Genomic DNA, 27,603 nt, shown 5'->3' on the forward strand with positions numbered 1-27,603 from the left:
ATGCCAAAATGTAAAGTCTATCTATTGTCAGTTTTCTAATGTGTATCGAGTGCCATTTATGAATATATTCCATAAAACATCTAAAATACTGAGTCTTGTTCCTGTAATATCCCTAAATGTCCACAAAGTTTTCTCTGAAAACTGGGTGAGGAATATAGTTCCAGAGCTCAACACTGTCACACAAGATCGATCAGTTAGTTGCACATATTCCTACTGGGATTCAATCTGTTTATGTATAGCTTGTATTACAGTGACCCATATTTTACACACAAAGCATATGTTACTTGATAGTAAAAAAAAAAAAAAAAAGATTTTAAAATCTATTACACATCTAAAGGAAAAAGATGACTGTTCTCTGTTCTTCCACACCCCCCACCCAACAGATTAATCTCATCAACTCCATGGATAACACACTTGGACAAATTAAAATCTTTTTTCAAGTACTTTAAAAATTTGTTATACCAAAAAAAGCTGCCTTTTTTTTTTTTAAGTACTTCCTACATTTTAACACAAAATACAGGTGCAAGAATTTTAAACAAAAATGAACTAAAGAGCTTTATTGACATCACAGTACATTCAATAGTAATTTTAAGAACATTACAGCTGAAAGAGAATGGCATATTTTATATTCTTATTAAGCACTACCGTTCTTGAAAAAATGTAATACAAAGAAATCCTATTAGGTATTTAATTCTGAGCAGCATTTGGAAAAAAATACACCTATTTACAGATAAAAAAAGGATTCTGGTTTCACCTACATAGCCACAATGTGCCTCTATAATGAGACAAGCCTTTTATAACTCATGGAATTTTTAAATGTCATAGCACTGGTGCCATAAATTCCTCAGCGTTTACGACGAGGAGGAGTTGTTGATCTGAAAAATAAAGGAAAAAGGAGAAAAAGTTAATTGGAAAAAAATACAAAACCCCCAAACCCACACACACGTCAGGCTTAATAATTAATAGTTTTAAAAGATTTTCCAAAGTTACTTTTGCCTAAGAAAATTTAATAAATACCATACTTTATTAAAAAAGTTCATATGTCGTACACATGAAGACGAATAGAAAAAAAAGTCAGACAAAATACTTAAAAAGTATACTACCTTGATCGTGACTTAGACTTGTGTTTGCGGCTTGCCTTCTTACCAGACCTTTGAGATTTCTCCATGGAGCATGATCGAATATGCTTCGATTTCTTAGCCTTCTTTTCTTTACTGCTTCCTGGTGATTCAGAACTACTCCTTGCACTAGATTCAGAGCCTGACCGTTTTTTGCTATCTTTGGTAGAACTTTTTTTGCTGTCTTGTCTGGAATCCTGTCTGAATATTTTCACAGTTATTGAATCACTGCGAGAGAAAGTTCTTTCACTGTCTCTTTTTCTCTTTAATCTATTGTCGTCATGATTGCCAGCCTTGCTTTCTTTTTCCTCCTTTTTTGGTTTATCTTTTCTTTTTTCCTGATCTCGCTCCCTTTCTCTGTTCTTTTTTCTGTCTTTATCTACAGTTCCACCCTGCTCTTTCTTCCTCTCTTGATCTTTACTATCACTTTTATGTTTATGCCTATTTCCTGGAGGACTTCTACGCTGGTCTTCAGCTTTGCGTCTATCCCTACTTCGGCTGCGACTAGCACGGCTAGCTCGTCTGTCTCTCGAACGGCTACTACTCCTACGTCTATCCCAACTTCTCTCTTGAGAAGGGCTCTGAATTCTTCGTCTCTCCCCTCTTTCAGCACTTCTATTTCTACTAGATCTTCTCCTTTCTCTTATTTTTTCCCTGCTTCTACTCCTCTCTCTCCTATTTCTGTGAGAATAACTCCTGCTTCTACTGCGCCTAACTTTATGCGAAGGTGTTCTGCTGCGACTGTGCCTCTTCTTCCTTTTAGGAGAGGAAGAACGTGAAGAACTGCGACTACTACCTGAGCTAGTGCTATATGATGAACTAGATACAGTGCTGCTACTGCTACTGCTTCTGCTATTGCTGCTAGTGCTACCACTACTAGAGCTTCTTGATCTACTCCTTCCTGCCCTATCTTTTTCTTTACCCTCTTTTTTGGGTTCTATATCAGGGGCTATTGCATTTGGAGATCGTTTCTTTTCATGAACCATATCAGCTTCAATTTCTTTTGCCTCCTGTGATGTTGAAATACTGTTTTGTTCTTTGTTGATAAATTCATTCATCTCTTTTGAAACTTTGTCAATTTGTAGCCTTTCTTCTGAAAAAGAAATACACAAAAGAAAAGCGTAAGTTATTTAGAGTAATATGAAAATTTCCACACTGTTCCTTTTGCCAAAAAGATTTCCAAGCACCTTTCATCATACTTTTAATACAAGGTCTGCCATTGTACTAACTACCCACCAAACAACTTGCTCTTTTATTTCTTTATTTATAAATGTAATTATGGAAAGGTTATTCCCCTGGTCTAGCAAAAGCGCACAAACCTGACACTTTTGGAAGTGCTTGACGTCACTTCATGTTTCTCAGTGGCTGAAGACAAAGGTCTCAAATGAATACCATGAGCCAACAAAACTCCCAAATTCATTTATACACACAATTTTTTTTCTCCTGCAACCATTCTACATACCAGAATCTTCCCTTCTCCTTCTTGTAATACCCCTCTAGCTATACCTGTGCTTCCTTCCTTCCAGCCCTGTTCATGTGTGGTTAAGTGACCACTGTCAAGTCTAAAGAAAGTGTATTGCCCCAAAATGCACGTGTTGCCCCTGAACCTCAAAACAATGCTCGCTGTAGCTGCCTGTACCATTTGTAGACCAGATAATCCAAAAAAAATCTTAGAGAAAGTACCCTCTCCTGCAGTGACGCATGCTTGCTTTTTGAAACAAAAAAGCCAGTTTATGGTTTTATCAAGGAAAGTTAGATTATTCCTAAATGCTAACTAGTGCAAGCAATTTACACTGTTCCTTGTTCATTTTTCCTTAGATTTTTGTAGCCCAGGAATTCCAAGGAAGGGAGGAACAGCATAAAAAGGAGACTTGTAAACAATTTTCCTAAAACTCAGCTAAGGAGTAAAAACCACAGCATTTCATACAGATAGATGGTGAAGCTCTTACAAAAGAAAGAGTTAACATCAGTTGAGATTGTATGTAAGCCTGGTAGTCAGCAAAGACTACAAACATGCTAAGGAGATAACTGTGGAAATAAAAATACGTTTCCTGAAAGTAACAATAAATGTGCAGACCAGGATTTTCATATAGCAAAATAAAGAAATTCAGACTCTCAGAGCATTTTCTAGGGGGTTCCAACTTTAAAGAAGTTTTACTTATTTCTGTTCCACATGGATCCTTTGCATCACTGGCCAAGTTTACTTCTCCCTCCCATTTTTAATTGAACCCAGAAAAAAAGAACTGACATATAACATTTTTAGCCAAAATATGGCCTTCTGATGTGGGCTATCAGTTCATGAATTAACTTAGGGAATAAAACTGCATCTGGAAACCCACAGTACTTCAAATAGCAACTTCTGCTCAAATGTAATGCAGAAAACAGTTCCATCTGGTCCCTGAGATATTAGGCAACACAGGCAGAAGCCATCGTATGTTAGAAGATGCTATATTGTATACTAGAGATCTGTCTTTTCTAAATGCCTCTACAACAGGCAGGTAACCCTGCCTTTACTATTCTGGACTTACAGAATCAGCTTCTTTCTCTATTTACTTGTATGGGAACAAGTTTGCCCAGAGAAGCTGTGGATGCCCCATCCCTGGAAGTGTTCAAGGCCAGGCTGGATGGGGCTTTGGGCAACCTGGTCTGGTGGGAGGTGTCCCTGCCCACGGCAGGGGGCTTGGAACTGGGTGGGCTTTAGGGTCCCTTCCAACCCAAACCACTCCATGATTCTAGATTTCTATTTCTCCAAGCAGCCCAGCAGAGCTGTCCCTGAACTGGTATTTGACCTCTTGCACTAGGAAGACAGAGATCATAAGCCACAACTATGTCACATGCATACTGCTATTCTTTTATGCATAAATCTTAAAACACGCAGAGTGAGACAGGAGTGTTAAGGAAAGAAAATGTTTAGCTAGTACGGCCTTTTATTAAGGGTTTCATGTCTATTTCTGGGCCTAAAAGGATAAAATAAAAAGGACAAAATCATCCATGTAAAAATAAGAAAAAAAATGCTCTAATAGCATTTTTTCCTCCTCCAACTTAACTTATATCCTGAAAAATGATGTGAACTTCTTACCATTGCATTCATCCATCCATCTAGACTGCTCTTCAGCAGTGCAAGGCGACTGTGATACCCTTTTGAGCTATAATATTCGTACAAAGGGATAAACCTTACCTTGTAGGGAGAAGCAGAAGTAAATCACATATTTATTTATTAAAATCAACCCTGACACCTTCTCAGAGGCTAAATGTGAACTTACTGGTTTCACTAATCTGTTCCCAGTATTAGGTCCAGAAACCCTGTTATAAAGATGCCGTATATGGACAGAAACCTCATCTACAGCTGAGAACAATGAGTTCAAAGAAACTGTAGTTTCCAACTGTACAGTCTGAAATGCGTACTGCATAAGTTTATGTAACACAAGGGCAAGCTTTTCAGATGAAGTGAAATGTGCTGTATACGCAACTTTAAGGAATCAAGTTTATATAAAACACAGTCTGGTGCAGAGGGACAAAATTTAATCCCTCAGACACAACTGAGATACTAACAGTTTTGTATATACTTATATATGTATGTATATATACATACATATAAATAAAATACACACACGTGCTTTTTTATAGAGATACTATTATTTATGTAGCATAATATCCATAGGTAACATACATGTCTATATGCCGTCTGATCTTTTAAACACTCAAGTCAAATAGTTTATGGAAAACACAATCTTTTTTTTCCTTGTTAGAAAAGAAGCAAGCCCAATTTGGATCAAATAGCTCAAAAATCATTCTTTTTCATTAATATAATTTAAAGAACATTATTTCTAAATTAGACTTCATATTTTTTGGCTTAAAATGCGACTTCTCTCCCACAAATTTGTATATGCTAAGTATTAACTACATACACAGCAGCATAGTAAGAAGACATTATGTTAGTTACCTTCTAGCTGTTTTTCTAGTAATAGTTGCTGTTCTCTCTCTTTTCTCCAAAACGCTTCCTGTTTTTGCCTGATTCTGTGTCGTAGTTCCTCATCATCAGTATCAGATGATTCAGAGCCTCTGTCACTCCTCTCATCTTCACTGTCTCCTGATCCATAACCACCCAGTCCACCTGCGTGCATAAAGTCCAGTCTATCACGAGGAAAGATTAAGCTTTGTTCTTAATATTTCTGTGGGCAAAGAGGAGAGTAACATTGCCCTTCCTTCACTTCCTCTTCTGAGCAGAAGTCACTTTATTCTGGTAAGTGCCAATGTTGTTTGGCTGGTGTGAACAAGGCCCCCATATCTGCATTGATGCTTACTGTCCGGTTCTACTCCTTCTGGAACAGCTCGTCTATTTTCATCAAGCAACCACTGTGATCACGATACTTTTTTCCATTGTATGGAAGGGCAAAAAAGCTCCCTGTGGAGATCATAACAATGCCTTCCTTTGTATCAGCAACCGGACAGAAAAAAACAGTGAAATGCCTGGGATCTCTCCCGGAAGACATCTCTGAAATGACTTCAGCTTCCTCCGTAGTCCAAGGCTACAGAAATTCTGAATGCCAAATCAATTTTTCTACACTGATTTAGGAAATATTGCACTTTGACAGGTATAGAGATGGAACAGAAGCGGACTTTCTTCTCCCCCAGAGATATTAACAACTACTGGACTGATAAGAAATATAAAGTCAATTTAAACATCTGGCACGGAGATATATAGCTTTCTTTCAGCTTGAGGTTCTTACAATCTTTACTGAGTTAGTTTTAAAACACTTGAATACTTGTGATTATAACGTTCAATCAAATTCATCAGAATTCCAAGTAACAAGCACATAAATCATCACTGACACCGCTGTAGTATGTTTTAGATGATAAAACACACGTTGGGAAAGATCTTTTGCTCTTGCGTCTCAAGCTGGAATTTCAATTTCTTTTTCCTGTGTTGATTCTGGTAATACATGATATGGGAGCCTCTGTGCTTATGTAGTTTTTCGATAAAATAAAAATTGTGAAGATGACAACACTTTTATTTATAAGCATTTGTATTACTGTTCTATCAGCTTTCCCTTGTTGTTTGGATGGATCAAAGTAGGAGAAAAATATAAAACAGTATTCCTCTCTCTGAAGACTGCAGTGTGCTCCTGAAACAATCATACTTCGAAAAGTAAATTTATCTAATGGTTCTTTTTTTAAAATGTATTTTTCAAAATCAGGGCAAGATTCTCATACACTAACTCACACTGACTAGGCCTTTATTCCAAAAACCATCCCACTTATATCAGTAGGATCACCTGTGGAACAAACAGAGGTGCTGATAAAGTTACTGCAAAGTGACCCATACTCCCAGACAATTAAAATCTAGTTTCAAAATGCAATTTCTAGAAAAGCAAGGCAAGAGTGAAACTCCCCCTTTAAGCCCTCTCAAAAATAAGGAACATACTTACCGAGTCCAGTGAGGGAAGCCAGTGCACTGGACTGTGCCAGCTGTTTTGCAGGAGCTTTGTATCACATCAACAACAGGAACAACATGTTAACACAAATAGCCACGATTTCATAGTCATGAGTCTATGGTATTGTTAAATCTACTACTATTGCTGTTCTTTGGAGGGAGAGAAGAAACATTAAAAACGCATCATCCATTTAAAACCAATTCTAGATTTTCTGACCACGAAGATTTAGAATTTAACTGCAAATCAACAGTGAAGAGAAAAAAACATACTCATAAATCACTTTCCAAGTTACAGCATCTGCACATAGTTTTCAAATTTCAGTAGTTATATATTTAGATTAACTCAGTTATGTTAAAAAAACATTATGCAAGTACAAAAACATGTTAATAGTGAAAGCAAATAAATTACTAATTGAGGACTCAAAGTTCATCTGTTTTCACTTTTGAACAGCTAAGAACTTGAGATATAAATGATAGCATTAAGAAACAGCTACGACTGAAGAGCCATTGACACACAGGTACCATTTTAACTAAATAAATGAATTGTATGAAAGAAATGGAACAACTGAAGTAACTCACAATACACTGCACAGGACAATAGTACATGGTTACTGGATTTGAATTGTATCAAGTTGGATGCATTATACTGAAATTCTTCTTGGGGGATAGCTATGGAGGTTAAATGTTCTAGAGACATGCAAATACAGAATATTCACAGAAGAAGCTTAAAAAAGAACCGGCATACCTTTAGTTGCTTTACGGTGTACATCTTTGGCCACGTAATATATTTCTTCATTTGTGACATCTAAAAGAATCTCCGTCAGCAGCATTTTTGTCATCACCATCTGAAAAAAATGTATATAAAATTAAAGGCCATACATACATATATATATATACTTTATAAAATATATATAAAATTAAAGGCCAAAACCTTCTGAATGAATTCTGCATTTAAATTACATCCATAGAAATTTGATTCTTTTGATGGCTATGAAACTACTCTCTTGCATATTTTTTAATGCTTCCTTTCAGCAGACTTGACTTAAAAACCTAAGTTTGAAATTGTTTAAATTTGACCTGCAGTCACAAGTTGCACAACAGCCTGTATTTTGACTGTGAACTGTAACCACATATACACGTAACCACATATACACGGTTGGGCAGGGCACCAACTGCTAACGTCAAAGATGATGCAAAAAATGAATATGTAAATCAGAACTGTGCTTAGAACGAACCTATTTATTCTTTCAAAAATACAGAACACATTTCTGTCTGGCATAGCGTCACACTCACTCCCATCCTGCATCAGAGGTTACCGACATAAGATTTTATTAGTCTTTATTTACTATAAAGACATGAATTGTTACTAGCTGATTCTCAAAGCTGTTCAATCCGGCCACATGCTTTACAAAAAAAAAACAAAACACACAAAGCCACACACAAAATTTAAATAAATTCATAAAAGTTTTTTTTTCCCCCCAGAAACCAGGGCCTTCATTAACAAGGTTTCAGTTAAACAATTAGCGTACAACTGTGATTTCAAGGTATGACAGTTTAGCAGACACAGTAAAACTGTCACTTGTACAAGACTTAAGTTTCTAGCACAGTCTTGCAAGAAAACATTTCTTAAATCCCCTTTTTCAGAAACTGAGGTTGAAGCATAGCTTTCAGGTGGATGTATTTAATCTATAAAAGTTTTTAGGAATTTGCCAAATTAAGCAGAAACACAGAATTAAGAGCTGTCAATGTAAAGATTATATTCACTATATTCTTCAACTACTGGGCTAAATATGAGTTTTTACAACCTGTATGTTTATTCTATTTGAGAAAGAGACATGCAGATTTAACCCTGCTTCACTGCATGATGTGTCAAATACCTCTATTAACAGCATCAGGAAGAGAAAAAGCGATTTAGGTTGCTATGCCCACAATATCAGCAAATAAACAATACTTGGTGAGAACTACATTATTAATACCATTTGATACTCCTTTTCTTCTTCTGTCATTTCTGGTTCACTTTGCTCCTCTTGAGGAGCTGGGGATGGACTCCTGCTGATTTTCCCAGTGCTTACAGCTTCTGTGTTTTCAGCATCTTCATCTTCCTCATCACTGTCCTACAAGAACAGCATCGCACATTTCAGGAAAAAAAAAAAGATGTAAAGCTCATTAGCTTCTACTTATGATAATCAACTTGATTTACTTTGCACTGAAAGCTCTATTACAGTTATCGTAAAACCCTATTTCTTTTCTCTCCTCATAATGAACCCACGGGTCCCTCCCTCCCCACACAAGTAAACAGATGCTTGCCAGTTCACTGCCAGACAGGTACTCAGAACTGCAAACAAATGAGGTAACTGCTGAAGAGAATGCAACACGAGGCTTCTTAAATGGGCTCAGTTTAGCAAATACAGATATCTGAATTTGTTCAACTACTTATTTCAAAAGACCATGTATGTTTCCAATAAAACAAAAGAGAAAAAACACATTTTTTTAATTGTTTCTTCAAATCAAGTAATATATTTCTACATCTTAGATAGACATCGACAACTTCAGAACACCAAGGAAATTTTAAAAAAGCAGCAGCTTAACCTTACTTTAAGCAACAGAAACAAAGAGATAGCCCGGTATGCAAAGTCTCTCTTTTGAAGGGACTAAAAAGTTAACAATTTCAGGAAATACACACCTAACAAACTTCTACTTACAAATTTGCTTTTCTGAGGTAACCGTGGGCCATCCCCTTCTTCAGCGTCCTCACTTTCCTTTTTTTCTTTTTTAGACATCTGTGAACGTTGCTGCTCCATCCTCTCTTTTTCCAATTTTTTCTGTTTCTCTCGTTCCATCTTTTCTAGGCCTTCACGAATCCAGGCAGGCAGAGTTCTACGCTTCACGGCATCTGCGTAAACAAAGTTTATAGTTCTGTAAAATGAAAAAACCTTCCCCTATACAGGGGAGGAAAAAAAAAAAAAGCCACATACAAGCAAACCCTCCACCCCAATCCAAACAACTCACACAAGTGATTGTGGTGAAAGAAACAAACATTTAGAATAAGTTTTTCTTTCCATTTTTTTTTCCTTTATAAGAAAAAAGTCTTCACATTTTGCAATTTTTTTTAAACATAGTTCTTATGGTTTTGTTTTTTTCATTAAGGAGTGGTTAACATGTACCAATCTGTGGAGGCTCCTGCTTCACAGGCATCGCAATAGGTGAACGCTGTCGGTCTCTGAACGAGGGTCTTTCCCTTCGATTTTGTGGAGGTGCAGGAGGTGCTGGTGGACCTGGCGGCCCTGGTGGTCCTGGCTGCCAATAAGGTGGATGAAATCCACCTTGAGGTGGACCAAAAGCAGCCCCATGCTGAAAGAGTAATGCAGTTTATTTTCCTTCACATTGAACACTGTACACAGCATGTGCGCAAGTCGGTCTACAGAAATCCATGCAAGTAGGAATCCACCATTTCTAGGCTACAAGGTCTCTCAATTTCTTTTCCTGTGGTCCCTATGAAACAGGTTTTCCTTAAATATTTAATGAGTAAACTTAGGTTTAAGCAGGGATACTAGTGAAACTGAATGGGCTTCAAACAATCTTTCACATTGTGCTAACCATTAAGCCCTATAATCACCATCTATCTCCAGCAGCTCCTTCCCAACTTATCATCAGAGCATGCAGTTAAATGAAAAAAAAAAAAGATTTAAAATTCTAGCTATGTTATCAGCGTTTCCCTGTACCTACAACCCGAGGACAAAAATGAAAAGTTTGAGTTTTTATTACAAAAGAATTTTGCACTGCGTATCTTCCAATAATCATTCATAGGTGCTATTAATATGGCTGAATAAAATATTAAATGCACAAATATGCAAGTTTAGTACAGACCCTGGATTCTGAGCAACCTACATACAATCCAAAAGTCCCAAGTCATGAGGCATACATAAGTGGGATTCTTTGTTTTAAAAGTATTTGGCATCCACAGAAGCCTAATGAAATTATTTAAGAGGGCAGTATTTAGAAAGAAAGGTATAGCATCGAGTGTTTGTTGTCGTTATTGTTTTTTTAATTATATTCTGTTGACTATTTATCTAAGTTACTGCATTACTCTCTGCAAAACAAGTTTTTTGTAGTATTTAGAGAATTTTGAGAAACTCATTTTAAGATTTGGTCTCCCAAAAGTAAACATAGGAAACCATTACAAACCTAGTGTATTTGAAAATGAATGGTTCACTTCCTATCAACATAGCTGAACATGAAAACTGAGTAAGAGAGAAAAGTGGGCCAGAAGGCAGAAACACGTTTCTGCCAGTCTTCCCTCGGGTTTGTTTATGAACAGGACATCGACATTTCAAAACATATAGTTTTCCATTTACATCAAGAGTTTTGAGAGAAAAATCCAACAGCTCTATGTTTAAAGATTTGTGCGATGCCTCCTTCTACAGTTAGTGCTCAAACCACCTACAGTTTTATTGTGCTATACAACTTGTATGCCAGAAAGAAGAAAAAATTGGATGTGGATTTTTTAGAAATATCATTGTTTATTCAAAGAATCACAGTAGATAGATATGGAAAAGATCAATGGATCATCCAGTCTATCTCCCTGCAAATACAGGACTGTTCCCTACTGTACATTATCTAGTGTATTTAAGTAGATATTTCTGACCTTTATTCCCTGTTTTTTAAAAAAAAAAAAAAAAAAAAACACAACTTCGTAATGTTAGCTTATATACTGGAAAACAGTGGTTCATTTTAATATTGCAGACAACCGCCATTTCTCATTACTAGTCTAGAAAAAAACATCTTTGGCCTCAATAGAACAGAAAACTTTAAAGTCTTCTTCTGTAAAGTATTTGGTAAAAATGTATCTTAGCAGATAACAGATTCTGTAGTTGTTTGTAGAACTGAAGAATGAAAGTCGCCGCTAGGTGATATTAGAGGAACACATCCACGGAAGGGACTCTGCACGTCTACAATATTAAAGCAACAAATATGTTTCACCTGATAGTCAAACTGGTTCACTGGCCCCATTGCAAAGTTATCGGGAGGTGCCCCAAAGTTGTGATTGTTCTGGTTAAATATATGCCTGTTGTCAGAAGCAAACTCCCCACTGTCCTGACTGTTGCTGTCTTCAGACGGAGGAACAATTTCCATTTGACCTGGGGTTGGAGCCATCCACTGCTGATCTGGAGGTGGGTGAGGGGGTTGGTGAGGCATTCCCCATTCTGTTTAGGATGTAGAATACAATTCAAAAACAAGTTAATAATGTCTATGTGAGTCATCCATCACTCAGTGTTCTTCTGTTTATCAGAAGGTTCCTCAAAGCAACACAGATGATAAAGATACGGCAAATTATCAGCCTACAGGCTGTACTGTACTATCTCAATAACATAACTAAGTGAAGGAAATACATATAAGCTGTAGCTGAACTAGAACATACATTTGGGGGGGGGGGGGGGGGGGAAGGATCTGTCAGTTTGTTTTAGTCAATTTCCAGTATTATTGCATCCATCACAGAACTTAGAAATTGTGTCAGCTGCTAAAAGAATTGCTCCTACTTCTCTACTTCTGTTATTTCAGCTTTCAAAATAATGACCTATTTTATTCCTTTGCATAATACATTTAGAAAAACCCTAGTATGAAAGTAAGTAGTTCTGTCAGCAGCAGAACGACTGAATCCTGCTTTCTGCAGTCATGTGTTTTGATAAAGGATGATTCCCTGGAGCCTCCAGTATCCAGGCAGAGGTCCCAGCATAAGCTACAGCTATAAACCAACAAACTGAAGTTACAATTGGCTAAAGTTACAATTTGGAGGTTTTGAGGAATTAATAACTTGTGTGGTCATAAGCCCTGTCTTCTCAGGATGTCAGTCTAAAAATTATATCCACTATATAAATACTTACAGACACTGATTGTTACTACCTTTTTAACTTTCACCGATAAAAGAATTAATGCCTAGCCTATCAGGTTAAGTTGTAGCTTCCAATCCTTTAATAATTCTTTTCATTTCTCTAGTTTTTAGTATCCTTTTCATGGTAATTTCTCCCTGCTGACAGCGACAGGAACCGAGGGAATGGCACAGAGTTGCAACAGGGGAGGGTCAGGCTAGGTGTTAGGAAAAGGCTTTTCAACAAGACAGTGGCCGGGCACTGGAGCAGGCTCCCCAGGGCAACGGTCACAGTACTCAAGAAGTGTTTGGACAACACTCTCAGACACACGGTCTGATTTTTGTGTGGTCCTGCGTGGAGCCAAGAGTTGGACTCAATGTTCCTTGTGGGTCCCTTCCAACTTGGGATATTCTATGGTTCTATAATTGGATGCATTACTATAGAAAAACTATTACCCCTATTTAGTTGCTATTTGGCTACTCTTTTATTTGCACGTTCAAAGATGGCATCACTCCTTTCACTCTCACTGTCATCCTGGAAGGTCATATTTAGCTGATTATTCAAATCTTTTTCCAAAGTCAATGCTTCTGAAGTATTCTAAGAGACAGAATCCTTTATCCTTTAAGTACAGCTTACAACGGTTATTGCTCATCTTAACTTTTGACACTACTTAAATGCCCAGTTTACATTAAATCAACTGATGTGAAAGCTTGCAAGTTGCATACAACACGTTGTTCTCACTTCTGGAACATGACACCCTTCAGAATGAACTGTCTGCTAGTTATGCAGATGGCTTTCAGACTGCCATTTTGCCCCTTTATCAGTAGCATGCAAAGAACTTTTAGATCCAGAATTGACACAGAAACTTGGAAGGACGCTGGAGAAAGATAAACAGTAAATACGTGAAGAAGGACATCGGCTAGCCATGTATACTATGATTTAGTTTGTCTTCTGAGACTATTAGACACTAAGAATGACATTGACTAAATTAGGGGAAGCCAGGCCCTGCCTGCATCAGCACAGTCTTCATCAGTGTCCCAAAACACTGGGAAAACAACATATTCTCTGGCTGATATACCAAATGATAACAGGATATGGTGGCACAGCGTTTCCCATTAACAAAATGTGTTACATCTTTCTCACTCTGGATCTAATCCTTAATGGATGTTTTCCTGTTCTGCATTTTCTGTGGGAGAATTGGGTTCCCAACATTTATAATGTAATAAATGATGCCTTATTATCAATGAAATGTCTTCCTTACTTTTACCTCTCTATGAATAAAACTGGGGGGAAATAAATATGTAACTGCTATTCACACTACCTTTCTATAACATTCAGGGACAAAACAAATATTTTGCATGTTTATTTACATAGAGATTACCAAGCTGTGTTACAAAACCTTTGTTACCCATTTTGTGGAACACTGACTGGAAAGTCCCAGCTGTGATGCTCAGCTAATTAGCTGCTGCTACTGGTAGTATGGTATGTTAACACCTGAGAGACAGGGCACATTCACACCCAAAAATGCCTGACAAAAATAAAATTTCATTACATGAAAAGAAAGAATGAATGGGAAGGATAGCAAACCTGGCTGCCACATTCTGTTGAAGTTGGGATCCCCCTGAAAATTATTATGGTTGTTTGGACCAGACTCTATTCCTGAAATATCCTGTCCATTTGGCATCATTCCTTGCTGTTCCACTACACTCTGTTGCCCTGAGGCTTCTCGCTGAGCAATCCATGCTTGAGCTAATGCAGCCCAGTCAATCTGGCCTAAAAAAAACAGTGGAAATTTAAAAGGTTAGTATTCAAGTTTCTCAAATGTAACACTGTTTCTCAATTACATGTCATTGCTCAAGAGAAACAGGTAACGCTTGCCTTCAGCAAGTACCACGAGCACCATTAAAACTTCTTTACAGGGTACAGTAAAACAAACAAAACAAATGTCAAAGCATACATACTTGCTGAAGTTCAGTTTCCCTGCACGTGTTCAAAATGCCGTAAGGCAAATTATTTTAGGTTCACATTAACACTAAGTAGATGACAGTAACACACTTTTTTCCCCATAAGTAGGCTAATTTTGATGTCAAAAAGAACTATATATAAGCCTTAAATTCTAAATTCATAAAGATTGAACTGTTCTAAGTCTCTAACATAGTTAGTAAACCACATTTTGCAATGTATACATTTTAAGTAATACAGTTTTTGGAATGTTATTTTACGTTAGTTCTCTTCCCCTTCTTTCTTTGCTATAGTTCCTACCAGTAGGTAAATAAATTGTACTCTCATCTGAGAACAGCGTTATGTCTTCTGCTCATTATCACGTCAGGAAATCTCTCTAGCAAAGTTATAGAAATTTAAGTGACAGAAAACAATGTTAAACCAGTCAGCCTGATCACTCTGCCTGAGTATTAAATACATTCCTCTATCCTCTTTATTCATTTCTGCATTTCTCTGAATACCTTTAATTGCTGTCAGCTCACACTCAATTTAACGTAAGTAACGCTCTACTGTTTAAAGTGATTTTTGATGGGAATAAAATGCAAACAACAGATCATGATCATCACTGCCATAACCTAAACCAAGTATCATACCGGTTTTCTAGTGAGTTTTTTCTGTGTATATATCTACATTAATATTTTTGCCACAGAGGCACTGAACAAAAAGGCAGATTTTCTGAAATAAAATTTCCTTATGATTTAGCTTAGAAAAAGAACTGAAAGGGATACAGATTCTGTAAAAGTACATGTGGTCTAAATGTAGATCTGAATGACTGGTAGAAGGTTGATATAATTTGTCCAGAATTACTCAGTCTGCTGGCCTGTATTAAGTATTAAAGACATCAAAACATTTGAAATGAATGTATGGACTCTTTCTTCGAGCTGTTGAGAAAAGCATCATAAATGTACTATCTTGAAAGCAGATACAAAAAAGCAACTCTCAGTCATGCTCTGTAACAAAGACTCAGAAATTCAAATTACAACAGAAAAAGAATTTAATCCCCAAAGCTTTCTATATACTTACTTGGATCTTGTTGGTGCTGAAATGACTGCATCCACTGCTGTTGGTTCAAAGGCCATTGCTGCCAAGGTTGATCCCACATCTTTTAAGTCTTTATATAGTCTATATTTCAACTAAAAATAATAGTTGTATATTTAAATAGATGCCCATGAAATATCACACAACTGAAACTTAAATAATTGCAGATATATTTAAGCCTTGCAAAGCAAGCTGAAGCAATGCTGGCTTAAAATATTAAGCTGGAAGAAATTGTTCATCCTTTAGAGCAATACGCTTTCTCCGCATTTTTGCAAAGAAATTAACTACTACATGAAGTTCAAGGAAAGACATGACAGGTTTGTAAGACAAAAACATTCGTCTGTAAATGTAATTCAAAGAAAGTGAAAGTAGATAAGACATTACTTAAATGACATCTTTGCCTGTGTTGTAGAGAAAAGCTGTGTACTCTTCTATACAGGCCGTTAAGCGAGACAAAGGAACGTCACCAAATGGTACACAGATCATTACCAGATCATTACCAGCTACACGGAGAACCAAACAGGTACAAGTCAGCATCCACACGCACTTGAGGTATTGTGCAGACTCATTATTCCTAAATAAAATATGCCTTAAAATCTGACGAAAACTATATTACTGCCTAAGTGCACATTTACCACACGTTCCCCTGAGGTCATTAGAAGCATTTTTAGTGCAGTGCTGTACGTCCCCCCTGGGCTGGCAGCGCCGGCACTGGGACCTGCCAGAGCAGGAGCCGTGGCACCTGCTTTAAGCGGCGCTCCAGGACCAGCCCTGCAGGAAGGGGGTGAGGTAGAGCAGCTCCTAGCAGGTAGGAATGTCCGTAATAGCAAACGGATTTCTTTCAGTAACATGTACCTCCTGTGCACAGATAACCTGTCACATACGGGGGCCGGAGCGTGGCCACCTACTCTGCTCCACACAGCCTTCCTGAATGCCAAGCTTGGGCACAGTTTGGGAATACTTCAGTTCAGGAACTGTTCCCAAATGCCAGCATAGGTCAGACTGCGCCAAGTACTACACCTCTGCCTTGTACAGTCTGCTAACAACTCCTCAACAGGCTTTCCGCCCAACCAATATAATCCTCATGCCGTTGAACACACAGACCTTGATTTCATGCTATAAAGGCGTCACCCACGTAGGCTGTCGCAAACACTCCGAACTTATAATACAGATATATATTCCCTGAGGTCACCGAAGCAGCACCTACGACCCGGAGGAGGCTCGCAGCCAAGTGCAATGCAGAAGGAACAAACACAGCCTGCCTGCCTCTGAAGCAACCAGCTGAAAGCAGCCAGAGCTGCCCGGACGGGCAGCCAGGGACACAGCCCCGACCACTCTTATTTAGCACCCTGCACGCATCCCCGCACGCAGAGCCAGCTCGCAGCACACACAGAAAGTGCAACGATAGTGGATCCTGCTTGCAAAGGGATCTCGTGCCTAGTGGCTACACGTTCACATAAATAGCTGCGTGATTGCACACGAAGAAAGCAGCGTGCTGCAAAAACACACACAAAAACTGCACACAAAGTTGTGAGATGACGGGTCGTGCAGAGATGAATGCAGGTGACTATTTTAGAGACCTCTTTTTTTTAATATTTAATCTGAAAAATCATAGGTCACCTTTGTTTTAAGACCACTTACATTCAAGCACTTACAAAAATTGTGTGTGTATAGTTCAGGAAAAAAAATCAGTTGCAAATGTCTTCTGGGGGGAAGGAGGGGCTTTAAACAAGACCAGATCAAGTTCAGGAACGGAGAAGAGTATCAGGCAAATCCTGCTTCATTATTTTCCCTGTCTTTTCTTGCCAAATTAAGTACATACATGTTTTTTCCTTTTCAATGACATATTTATGATATTAATACTTCTAGTAGGTCAATACCATGTCTTTTTTTTTTTGCCCTACACGTTTACATTTTGATCTGTACGTACCTAGGAAGCCAAGTTTCTTGCACCAGTTGAGTGGAAAAAAAAAAAGCCACTAAGAAGGGAACCACCCTGCCACTTAATGCAACATTTAAGCTAATATTTCATACACAAAGTATGAAAAAGCAAACTCACGTGCCTGCAGTAAGGTTACTCACCATAAAGCAAGCAAAAAGTAAATAACTTTCTTCCTCCCCTCAATCCATTTTCCCCTCCAGAATCCAGATTGGTTCCATTGTCAAAATAAACTTGCTTACATAAAAACAAAGCTGTAACAATTGAGGTTCAAGAAAACCACCAGCCTCCAAAGAGCCCAACAGCTTCACGGCATGTATTCAGTTTGTTTCCAGCTGTTAAATCCCACTAGCAGTAATAAAAATGTATTTTGGTAACTCTGACATCACTTGTTTAACTAAATATGTAATTCCCTGAACAAAGTTTGCCAAAATTCACTAAAATAACCTTAGAAAAAAAGTAGAAGATTAAATAGCTCTGGCAATAATGCAATAATTAAAAAAAACACATTTTAAAAACACTTTTTAATACAGTTAAAGAAATATTAATTTCTCTTATGAAGTGTAGAAATATGATTATTAAGAGCACCTCCAGAAATTCAACGGAATTGGAGCCCCCCCCACAACGTTTACTTGATAGAATGAGATAAGATTTATTTCCGTTGGACTGGCTCTCTCTCTGTCCCAAAACCTTGGGCACAGACTTTTTTGACGCGTTCCAACTAAGAGAATTAGTCTGCAATACAGTTTAGTACCTGTGAAAACACCCAGCAGTTACCTGCTTCTCCCGGGCTCTGCACTGAACAGGCTGTTCAGTATTCCCTCATTTTTCCCTTTATGCTCAGGCCTTGATCCTCACCACGGACAAACTGAGGCACCAGTTTGGAATGAAAGAAGAGGATGCAAGGTAACAAATTCCTCCCATCTCCTCCACATCACACGCCCCCAAGACAGCAACTTACTGTTGTGCAAGTTGCTCAAAGGAAGTAATTCGCTGTGCCAGCTGGCTTCAGTGCCAGCAGGTTTCGTGTCAGCACCCACCGCCACTTCCCCGCCACTCTGCAAAGCAGCACGGCCCAGAGCCTTCAGGTTTCCCAACGAGATCATTTCACCCTATTGCTGCTATTCTGGGGACAGAAGTCAAGCAGGGGAGTGCAAAGCCAGACGTGAAGAGCTCATGACAGACATGGAGCCACCTCCTGTTCTGATGCACAACAATATGACCAGACAGCAACAACTCCGTGTAACTCTGCAGAACTTCAACACCGGATTAATTCAAACGATGCCAACCAGAGAAGAATGATAAAAATAATAATAATTATTTAAAATTGCTAATGTTAGTTTATGAGCTGCATTTGAAAGCTCTTGACGCTGCATTGCATTTGTACTTTCACTGCTATCCTTAAGAAATGTTAATTTTCATACATTGGCAACTCTAAGACATACTGGCTTTCAAGTAAGCAGATTCATTACCAAATTTAGCATAAAACTTTCTCTACTAATCAAAAACACATACTACACAAATGTTCTAGCAATTGCATCACTTTCTTTATGCATCTGTGTATGCGCACACAGAAGTACTCCTACAAATATCGCAGGAAAACTGGCCAAAAAACATTTATCATTTTCTACCCATTTCGGCTCATCTCCCCTGTGCTATTTTTTGGACAGAAACAGGAATTGGATAAGAAAGAAACAAAATTATCATCTGAAAGTGTTTATATTTAATAAAACGAATCTTTAAATATAGTTGCTAAAGGAAAATATAAAATGTGTTCAAATTCTTTCAGTATTCAAAACTAGGTGATGTATTTTAATACGTACTACTCACAGCCAGTGAAGAGAAGTGGTTTGTTCTGAGGCCTCCATCTACACAGTGCCCAGAAACAACAGGACACATCACTGTATTTTGTTCCTGGAAGACAGACAGACTCCCCTGCTTGGTTTCCTGCACTTTTACTGAGTTTTTACTAACTGGTACGGAGTTAACACAAAAAAGGTACTTGAAAGGATGACAAGCTTTCTCACTTACTACAGGAACTTAAAGGTAGCTTATTGCCTTCATGAATTGTTTTCCTAAGTATTGATTTAATGACTTCAGCTTCTGTTAAGTTTCAGAGGCAAATAAACGGATTTCAGCCCTTTAAGTTACCATAACCTAAAAGATAACTAAATAAATCTTACATACTCACACATCTATAACATTACATGCATGTAGACTACTTGATGTTACTGTTTTACATAAAAAGCGGTAATACTTTGTACACTGCTTGTGTACCTTCTGCTGAGAAGAGTATAGAACTTTTCCAGAGAAGCTCAGTATCGTCCCACGCATCACTCTTACATTTTCCTTTGCTAGTGATGCTATTTTAAAGACTTCAAAAGAAAAAACAGTATCCATGCAGACTGAGATGTCTTCACTTAATGAAAAACAAAGAGATGTGAGAGCTAACAAAATGACACATTTAAACATGAGTGCCACAAACCATAAAGGGCACAAACTACACATAGGTGAGCTTGCAAAAAAAAAAGAAAACGCAACCTGTTCTCAGTAATTTTTACATTTATGGCAAGATATTAATCCCTAACATTGAGGGAAAACAAACACAATGTCTCCCCTCCATCAAGTCAATCGCTTAAAGGCTTAAAACAGCTGAACCCACTCGTACAGATGTATGTGACAAGAAGCAAATATGTTCATGAGACAATTCATGTAGCAATAACGAAGGGATGGAGAAAAGAGAATAAACGTCCTCTCCGACCTAATTGCAGTTTGCACTGCCCAAACTAACTTGGGATTCCGCCACACAGATAACGAATGAATGCTAATTTCTTCCAGACTTCCCCAGTCAGCATCACCTGAAAGAAAGAGACTTCATCTAACAGCAGCGGACAGATCTAAGCCTACTTCCCCCTAGTGACACCAGGGCAAACACACCGCAGAGCATCCAAACTGCACTGAAACAAGCCTTATATTCTGCCAAAAAGGGGGAAGATGATTGGCAGACTTTACCAGCCAGAATTTATCAGAGTCAGACATTAGCAGGACTCTTCCTTACTAACCGAGGGGGTGCATCAAATTAGAAGCCATTAGGACACCCTGGTTCCAGTGCCACCAGCGCGTACAAGTTTTGAAAAGGAAACAGGTTCAAAGAATGGACTGATTTTACAGATCCCTCCTTGCAAAAGGAAATACTGACCTCCCTCATGATGATGAATTAAGGCTCCTTTACTTAGCTGTTCTACCCTCCAATTTCATTGAATATAGCCCTTCTGCTTTCTGCCTCTCCAGAAAGCATGAATAAACAAAGGGACATTTATTGATGCTCCAAGAACCGTTCCCTGATGTCAGATCACAGAACAGGAACCTGAATCTATTAAAAATCTGTTTACCAATGAAGAAACAGAAGCCAATTCAGGATTATTCTTGCTTTATACAGGACCAATCACATGACAGAAAGGAACCCTGTCAGTTCGCATTTAATTTCAGTCACAAGTACTTAACAGATTATAGGAAATTAATGTAACGTCTCAAAATTTTGAGAAAGCTTTTAAAAGCAGACTTGCTCCAAAATATGTTCTGTTGCATGCTTTAAAAATTATCCTTTTTCTAAGACTGGAACTTTATTCAAAGGCTGAGCCTTCTGAATGAAGTTTTACTACACCAAATTACTAGCACTAAAATGTGCCACCTTTAAGAGGACTCCTGGTCAAAGCTCCTCTTCCAGGAAGAAAAGCTGGTGTGGGGGCATATCTAGGACTTACCTCGATGCCCAGCAGACAGTAAACTCTGAGGGCCAACAGCACCCAGACAAATTTGAGGCTGGTGTCAAATTCTCTATTACACTTCAGGATATTACCCAACAAAAGCCAGGGTAAGACAGAGAAAGAACGCCTATTTTAAAAGGTACCTTCCCACTCCTTTCCTCGACCGTGATGTGAATCTCAGCAACAGACTATACCTACACGTTAACCTGTTCTTTTAGGAAGAATGGCATCTTCTTCGGCTTGCCTTTGTCCACAAATAAGGCATTTTCCAATATATTTGTATGATGTGTCCAGACACACCACACACACCAAGAAGTAAACAAGCAGAAGCTACTTACCAGCGGCCAGAGTTTGAGTGGCAATTCTTATGCTCACTTTAAACTCTGGGAGACTTCTCCCCAGCACTCCCCCCAGATTACCCCACTGTTATCTTCAGGCAGATACAGGCTTGCTCACCAACGGCGATGCCGCCCTGCCGCGTGCAGCACGGGTTTCCCAATGGCACAGTGCTTGGTGAAGGCCCCAGAAGTGTTCCAGGTAGCTGCCCGTGGATGTCACGGACGGGGCCGTTTTTTAAAAAAGGCCACCAACACAACTTGAACCCTCAGACTCGCTCAGATTCCTTGGACTTCTCTCTGCCTTGGCAGCTTCACAGAAGCTATCATCCAGTTCAAGAGTGCTTGCGCACGGTTAACCGTGCTTGGACCACTCAGCAGCAGAGAGCTGTCTTGGAGAGTGAGGCTCAGTCCCATGAATATAAGATAGAGCAATGCCAGGATGACAAGTGGGCTATCTCCATTACATGCCTTATGACACTGCATACAGCAGAACTGAGAAGAGTCAAGAAATTTTCCCTGGAGTGATATGGAAGACCTGCCCATAAACAAAATTTAATAGAGATAATGGAGATAGTGGAGATGAGAAGCACATAGGCTTACGAAGTCAGCTGCACTCCAGAAGAGCATCAGGAAGAAAACCACATCTATGTGATGAGTACATCTAGCAGGCTTTCTTGCTCCTCCCAAGAACCTCCCGTCATTGGGAAAATATGCTCCTCTCCAATACGAGCATTACGCAGCATCCAAACTACACAGAACACCTTATACAGCAGCAGCTTCTGCAGGAAAAGAGATCTGGAGATCCTTAATGGCACGTCCCAGCATATTCCTGGAAGTGAAGTGTCTTGGCAGAGAAAAACAGGTATTCGTAGGAAGACAACATTCAACAGCGTTTCTGTTAAAAGCAAGATCAAAGGGAATGCACAAAACTACCTCAACTCCAAGAAATCAGGAGACAGCCTAGGATTCATGCTGTCCTAGGAGAAAAGTGGCAGAAGCACCTTCGTGAGCTGAAGAGATCAAGGTCAGGAATTCCTACAGCAGACGCTAACATCATCTGACCATATAACCAGCACGCAATCTGACAGCCTGGTTTACTCAACCCTGTAGACAGGTAGACTGAAGGCAGGTGGTTTTGGAACCTACTGAACCATAGCCAATAATCAAGTGCTTTCTGATGCAAAAAAGGGGCTGCTGCACCACCTTTCTGATAAATGTTACTCACCACCCCTGAACGACAGGGATGGGAGATGGCCTGACAAGTTTGACTTGCAGTTTGAGCTCTAATATGTAGCTGCAGAAGTTCTTCTGGTGACTAAAGATCTGGTCCTACAGGCCTTCCAAACAGGTGCTGCATTTCAGCACAGAAGCATGCAGTACCTTAATAAGCAAAGAAGCTGAAACTGCAGGCTGCAACGCATGCTTTGAGAACCCCCACACAACTACTGCCTTTAGGCACAGGGTTAAAAGATGACATGCTCTTTTTGATATTCCACTCATCGGTCAGGTATCTAGGTAAAAAAATTATATTCCATCTCCCATATAGCCTTAAGCTCTGGAGAGGAACCTAAAGGAAAACAGAGAGGTCTCAGAGGTCCTTGAAGTCAACAGCCCGATGTCTGATCTTTTGTGCAAGTGCCTTGTTCCAATATAAAGTCTTTTCCTTTCATTCAAGGTAGTTGATATCGACTGTATGAAAAATAATCCTTCCCTTTTTCACGCTGTGCTATTGCTTCATTAGGGTCATGATAACACTTATCATCACCCAGAGAAAAACATACTCATTTTCTTCAAATAAAATGGAAGCAGGTATTTACTACTACGTTACAGAACCGCTGGTTAGAAAATGAAACATTTATGGGGCAGGTCAAGATTGCAATAATTAAGGAAAAAAGTTAGAAATAAGTATCTTCATTGTTACTCTGTTTCCCCCAGCCCACTTTTAGTTGGTCAAATGCATCACCCTAAGCTGTTACAAGTATTTAATGCCTAGATACTATACATCTTTTCTCTTCCTGAGAACCAGAAACTACACCAACCTGCCTGCTGGGATTTGTTAGCAAGATGTCTAGTCAAAAAAAAAAAAGCGTCAAATTCTTCTAGCCCATTTGCAGTTCCTTATCACTGAAATGCTGGAAGTCAATTACATTTTCCCACTCCAGTTCTAAGGTAGGAACTTCCTTCTCAGACTGAAGGCCAGAGGCTTTCCAAATACGTAGCCAGGATCCAAGATACAGAAACATAAAAGGAATTGAAGAAACCAGCTCCTCTGGTATCTGCAAAGTTTTCCAGAACCTCTTTCATGGGTCAGCAGGTCCAACTAATACTTACAGTGCTACTAAGATGAAGTCGGCTGAAACAAAGGCCAAACTGAAAAAAAAATACTACAAGAACTCCTACAGTGAGTCATTCAAGCAGCGTAGCCTCCAAGTTACGTTATTTTAAACTTAAATCCACATATCCGCTGAGCTGAAGCCAATCCCTTTAAACAAACAAAAGGACCAGAAACTGGCAACCCAGGTATCATTTACTTGTTTTTTGCATTTTGGAGACATAAGGACTAACACATGCTTGATTATCACAAGCTCTAAAAACACTGTTAAAACATAGCTACAGAAACACCAAAGCAACTTAAGCAGTGAGTCATAACTCTGCTGGGTTTGGAAAAAAGTCTGATCTGATTATTTTTTGCACATATCATTCCACTAGAAGACATGATGTTAGACTTTCAGTTAGCTACGTAACAGCGCTTTTTCCCTGCTGTCCTTCTACAACTTCCTCCTTTACAAACATGCTCTGTATAGAAACAAACAGCACCAATAACTAATTAACAAAATCAGAAAAAGCAATACCTAAATAAACAAAGAGCTATTCCTTGCTGTTCGTGAGCAGATTTTTCCTGTCACGACGAATGCAGCTATCACTTAAGGAAAGAGATGAACTAGTGACCTAGCTAGGACCAGAGCCACAGGCACAAACAGAAACGGGGGAAGTTCCATCTGAACACATGCAGAACTCCTTCACTGTGAGGGTGACAGAGCATGGAACAGGTTGCCCAGGGAGGTTGTGGAGTCTCTTTCTCCGCAGGTATTCAAAACCCACCTGGATGCATGCAACCTGTTCTGGGTGTCCCTGCAGGGAGCTGGACCAGATGGCCCCTTCCAACCTCAGCCACTCAGTGACTGAAATAAGAATATCTAATAACACCTACCCACAGATATGTTGCCTAGGATTATTTGCTGCCAAAAGCAGATTTCTGATCCCCAGCTGCCTCAGACATGAAAAGCAGAGACTGGACACTGCTGTCTCCATAACACCTTTGCACAATACTGTGCCTAACCGATAATCAAACACAGCGAAGATTCCCCTTCTGTCGCTACAGGCGATACAGCAAATCGTCCACTGAATTTGTGGAACCGTGCTACGTTTGTGGCCTCCTAAGCTCTGCAGCCCAGACGTGCAGAAAACACTCTTGCAGGGCAGGACTTCACACAAGGCAGCAAGTCTCCTGCCGGCGCGAAAGCGGAGTTGACACAAGGTTTGTGACCCGCACCTTCCTACAAAGGCCTTGCTACAGGCAGCACTGTCAGAGGAGGCGCACACAACAACCGCTCGGCAATTCCTCGTCCAGAAACTCGCTGGACGCCAGCCGGGGCAGCACGCCCCTAACCGTACGGCCCAGCAGGTCCCATCCAGGTGCCGGCTGCCGTGCGCAGGGCCCCTCACACCCGCCTCAGCGCCCCCCGCAGCCCGCCCCCCCCGGTTCCCTCACACACACACACCCGGCCCCAGGCACGGCCGGGCTCTGCTCGGGCCTCACGCGCGGGGCTCCCGCTGGGCCCGGGCAGCAGCAGCAGGAGGCGGAGGCGGAGGAGGCCCGGCCGGACCCGTGCGGCCCCCGGAGCGCGGCCGCCCCGCTACTTACGCTGTCCCCCGCCTCCCGCCGCCGCCGCCGGTACCCCGTGGCCCCGCGGCCGCCCTCCGCCCGCCGCCTCCGCCGCTCTGCTCGGCGAACAAGACAATATGGCGCCCGCCGCCGCTCACCCGGAAGCAGAGCGCGTCACAGCGCTGACCCGCGCCGGCGCCGCCGGCCTCCATCTTTACTGAGGGCCGCGCGTCCCGCCGCTGCATACACACACGCACAGACACAGACACACCCCCCTGGGCGCCGCCATCTTTACTGAGGGCAGCCCGCCCCCGTTTCGCGTCCTGGGGGGCTGCCCCCATGGGAGGGGGGCCCTTGGGTGGCCCCTGGTAGCGCTTGGGGCTCGGCCCCCGTGTCCACAGAACCATTAGGGTTGGAAAAGACCTCCCAGATCATCTGGTCCAACCATCCCCCTACCCCCAATGTCACCCACTAAGCCACGCTGGGTCTCCCCCCACGGAATTTGGGGTTGCTTCACGTTCAGTGGACAGAGATTTTCACTAGCTAATGCCATCCTTACCTCGTTTCCTTCTCTTGGCTTCGTCTGATATGAATGTACAAAACAGCCATTATGTCTTCGATCCTTGGGTAAACCAACCCTAAGACCAACGTGGACTAACAGAATAAATTAGCTTCTCTAACTATAGGAAACTGAAAGTTGCAGGGAACTTGTGCTTTACTTCATGTAATGATTTCATTGAAAGACTTGTCGCTGCCATCTATGCTGCGTTACTGTTAACTGCAGTGTTTTAGATGTCTCCCCTTCTGCGCTGCAAGAAATGGCTGCATCAAGAACGCTTTCCACAAACAGCGGTGTTACGGAAGCATTAAGCACCAGGGATGAGCAACCAGATGCACAACTGGAACCTGGAGTGGCATTTTGTGGGTGGGCAAGCTTTAAACTACTGCTTAAACTGTGGGTGTGTGGGGACCTGCACTCCCGGTCCAGGTCTTACTGACCACAGAGTCACAAAACTCTCTTCTTGTTAGCAGAACTCTGTCCCTGACCTGTGTGCCACAGGTGGCAAAGCAAAGGGGAAACGTGCAGTTTACGTATTCGAGGATATGGATTTGTATCTGGGTACTTCATCCACGTGCTGTGAAGTTGTCACACAAGATTACAGGAAAAAAATATTCTTTCTTTAGCCAGGGAAAAAAAAAAGGAAGCTTTGTGAGCTCAATTGTACAACATGCGTCCTGTACTTTGTATAGTTTTCCAAATGGCTAGTTGGTTTATATATATATGTTTGACAAATAATATATATCACAGATGTGAAAGACAAAATGGATAGAAGACAAATGGCAACTTTATTCTGAGAAATTTGTGAAAGCGCCAAAGATAGAGACTGATGAGACTTCTATTTTATTAAATAGACTCTGCATTTAAGGCCCTGTTTACTTAGTAATATTTGGAATTAGAAATATACAAAGTGTACAGAATTTCAGTACTGTGGTAAAATTTTAAAAATATTGTTATTTAAATACCTGCAGAATAAAGAGACTATGAGTTCAAAGAAGTGAAATGAGTAAATGAGTGAAAGCAAGGTGAAACCTTAACATACTGCTTCTGAGTATTTCAGACTGAACAGGGTGTTTTGTTTGTTTGTTTGATTACTTAGATTCTCTTTTGTATTAAATGCAAGCAGATGTGAACATAGCAGGGCTTATCCACATGCAGGAATGATAGCAGGATCAAAACGTAACTTTGTAAAATGGCTAAATAGGGAATTGTTGCCATTGATGTGGTGTCATTATAGAGTTCACTGTAACAAGCCCCAGTTTACATAGCACAAAAGCAAAAATTTAACCTAGCAAAGCAATGAGATTAAGTGTTAAGAAGCCATAAACCAACTCAAAAGGAATGCTGTTTTGTTCTCTTAAAAGCAGTACTGCATCTTTATATTTTGTACTAAAAAAAACACACTGGAAGCTACAATAGATATAAGAAACATTCTTGATGCTGTAAAAAAATACTGTCTTTGTATGAGTATCGATGAAGACAGAACTAACTATAACTTTAAATAGACAGAATGTATACCAGGTAGTTTTAAAGTAGTTACCAAGAATTACAATTGTTTTATGGCAAAAACTTAATTCACCTAGACATTTTATGTAATATTGTGCAAAGGAAGTGTTTTGACTTGCATTAACAGACTTCTATCTGCACATCTATATT

General features: G+C 39.9%; 1 protein-coding gene across 3 annotated transcripts; it reads right to left on the bottom strand.

The window, feature by feature from the left end:
- Window positions 1-529: 529 nt before the first annotated feature.
- PNISR (PNN interacting serine and arginine rich protein) lies at window positions 530-25,633 on the bottom strand. 3 transcript variants are annotated; one of them, XM_050709392.1, is made up of 12 exons: window positions 25,547-25,633; window positions 15,444-15,553; window positions 14,007-14,192; window positions 11,533-11,756; window positions 9,717-9,903; window positions 9,255-9,445; window positions 8,529-8,666; window positions 7,298-7,397; window positions 6,548-6,601; window positions 5,062-5,232; window positions 1,104-2,211; window positions 530-875 (listed from the first exon to the last, which is right to left on the bottom strand). In XM_050709392.1, the coding sequence occupies exons 2-12, from the start codon at window positions 15,520-15,522 to the stop codon at window positions 845-847; spliced, it is 2,469 nt and encodes an 822-aa protein (XP_050565349.1). In that variant the 5' UTR covers window positions 15,523-15,553; window positions 25,547-25,633; the 3' UTR covers window positions 530-844. The 3 variants fall into 3 exon arrangements, with proteins under 3 accessions (XP_050565349.1, XP_035417609.1, XP_035417608.1); XM_035561716.1 differs by having other exon boundaries at window positions 1,147-2,211; window positions 25,428-25,551; XM_035561715.1 differs by having other exon boundaries at window positions 25,428-25,551.
- Between the last annotated feature and the right edge of the window lie 1,970 nt (window positions 25,634-27,603).

The sequence above is a fragment of the Cygnus atratus genome, chromosome 3 (genome assembly GCF_013377495.2).
Source record: "Cygnus atratus isolate AKBS03 ecotype Queensland, Australia chromosome 3, CAtr_DNAZoo_HiC_assembly, whole genome shotgun sequence".
NCBI lineage: Eukaryota > Metazoa > Chordata > Aves > Anseriformes > Anatidae > Cygnus > Cygnus atratus.

Excerpts from the sequence above, each read along its gene's own strand:
- PNISR (XM_050709392.1), bottom strand. The coding sequence starts at position 15,522 with ATGTGGGATCAACCTTGGCAGCAATGGCCTTTGAACCAACAGCAGTGG. Across the intron at positions 11,757-14,006 it reads CAACAGAATGTGGCAGCCAG|AATGGGGAATGCCTCACCAA; the intron begins GTTTGCTATCCT and ends CATCCTAAACAG. Across the intron at positions 9,446-9,716 it reads GCAGGAGCCTCCACAGATTG|ATGCCGTGAAGCGTAGAACT; the intron begins GTACATGTTAAC and ends TTGTTTACGCAG.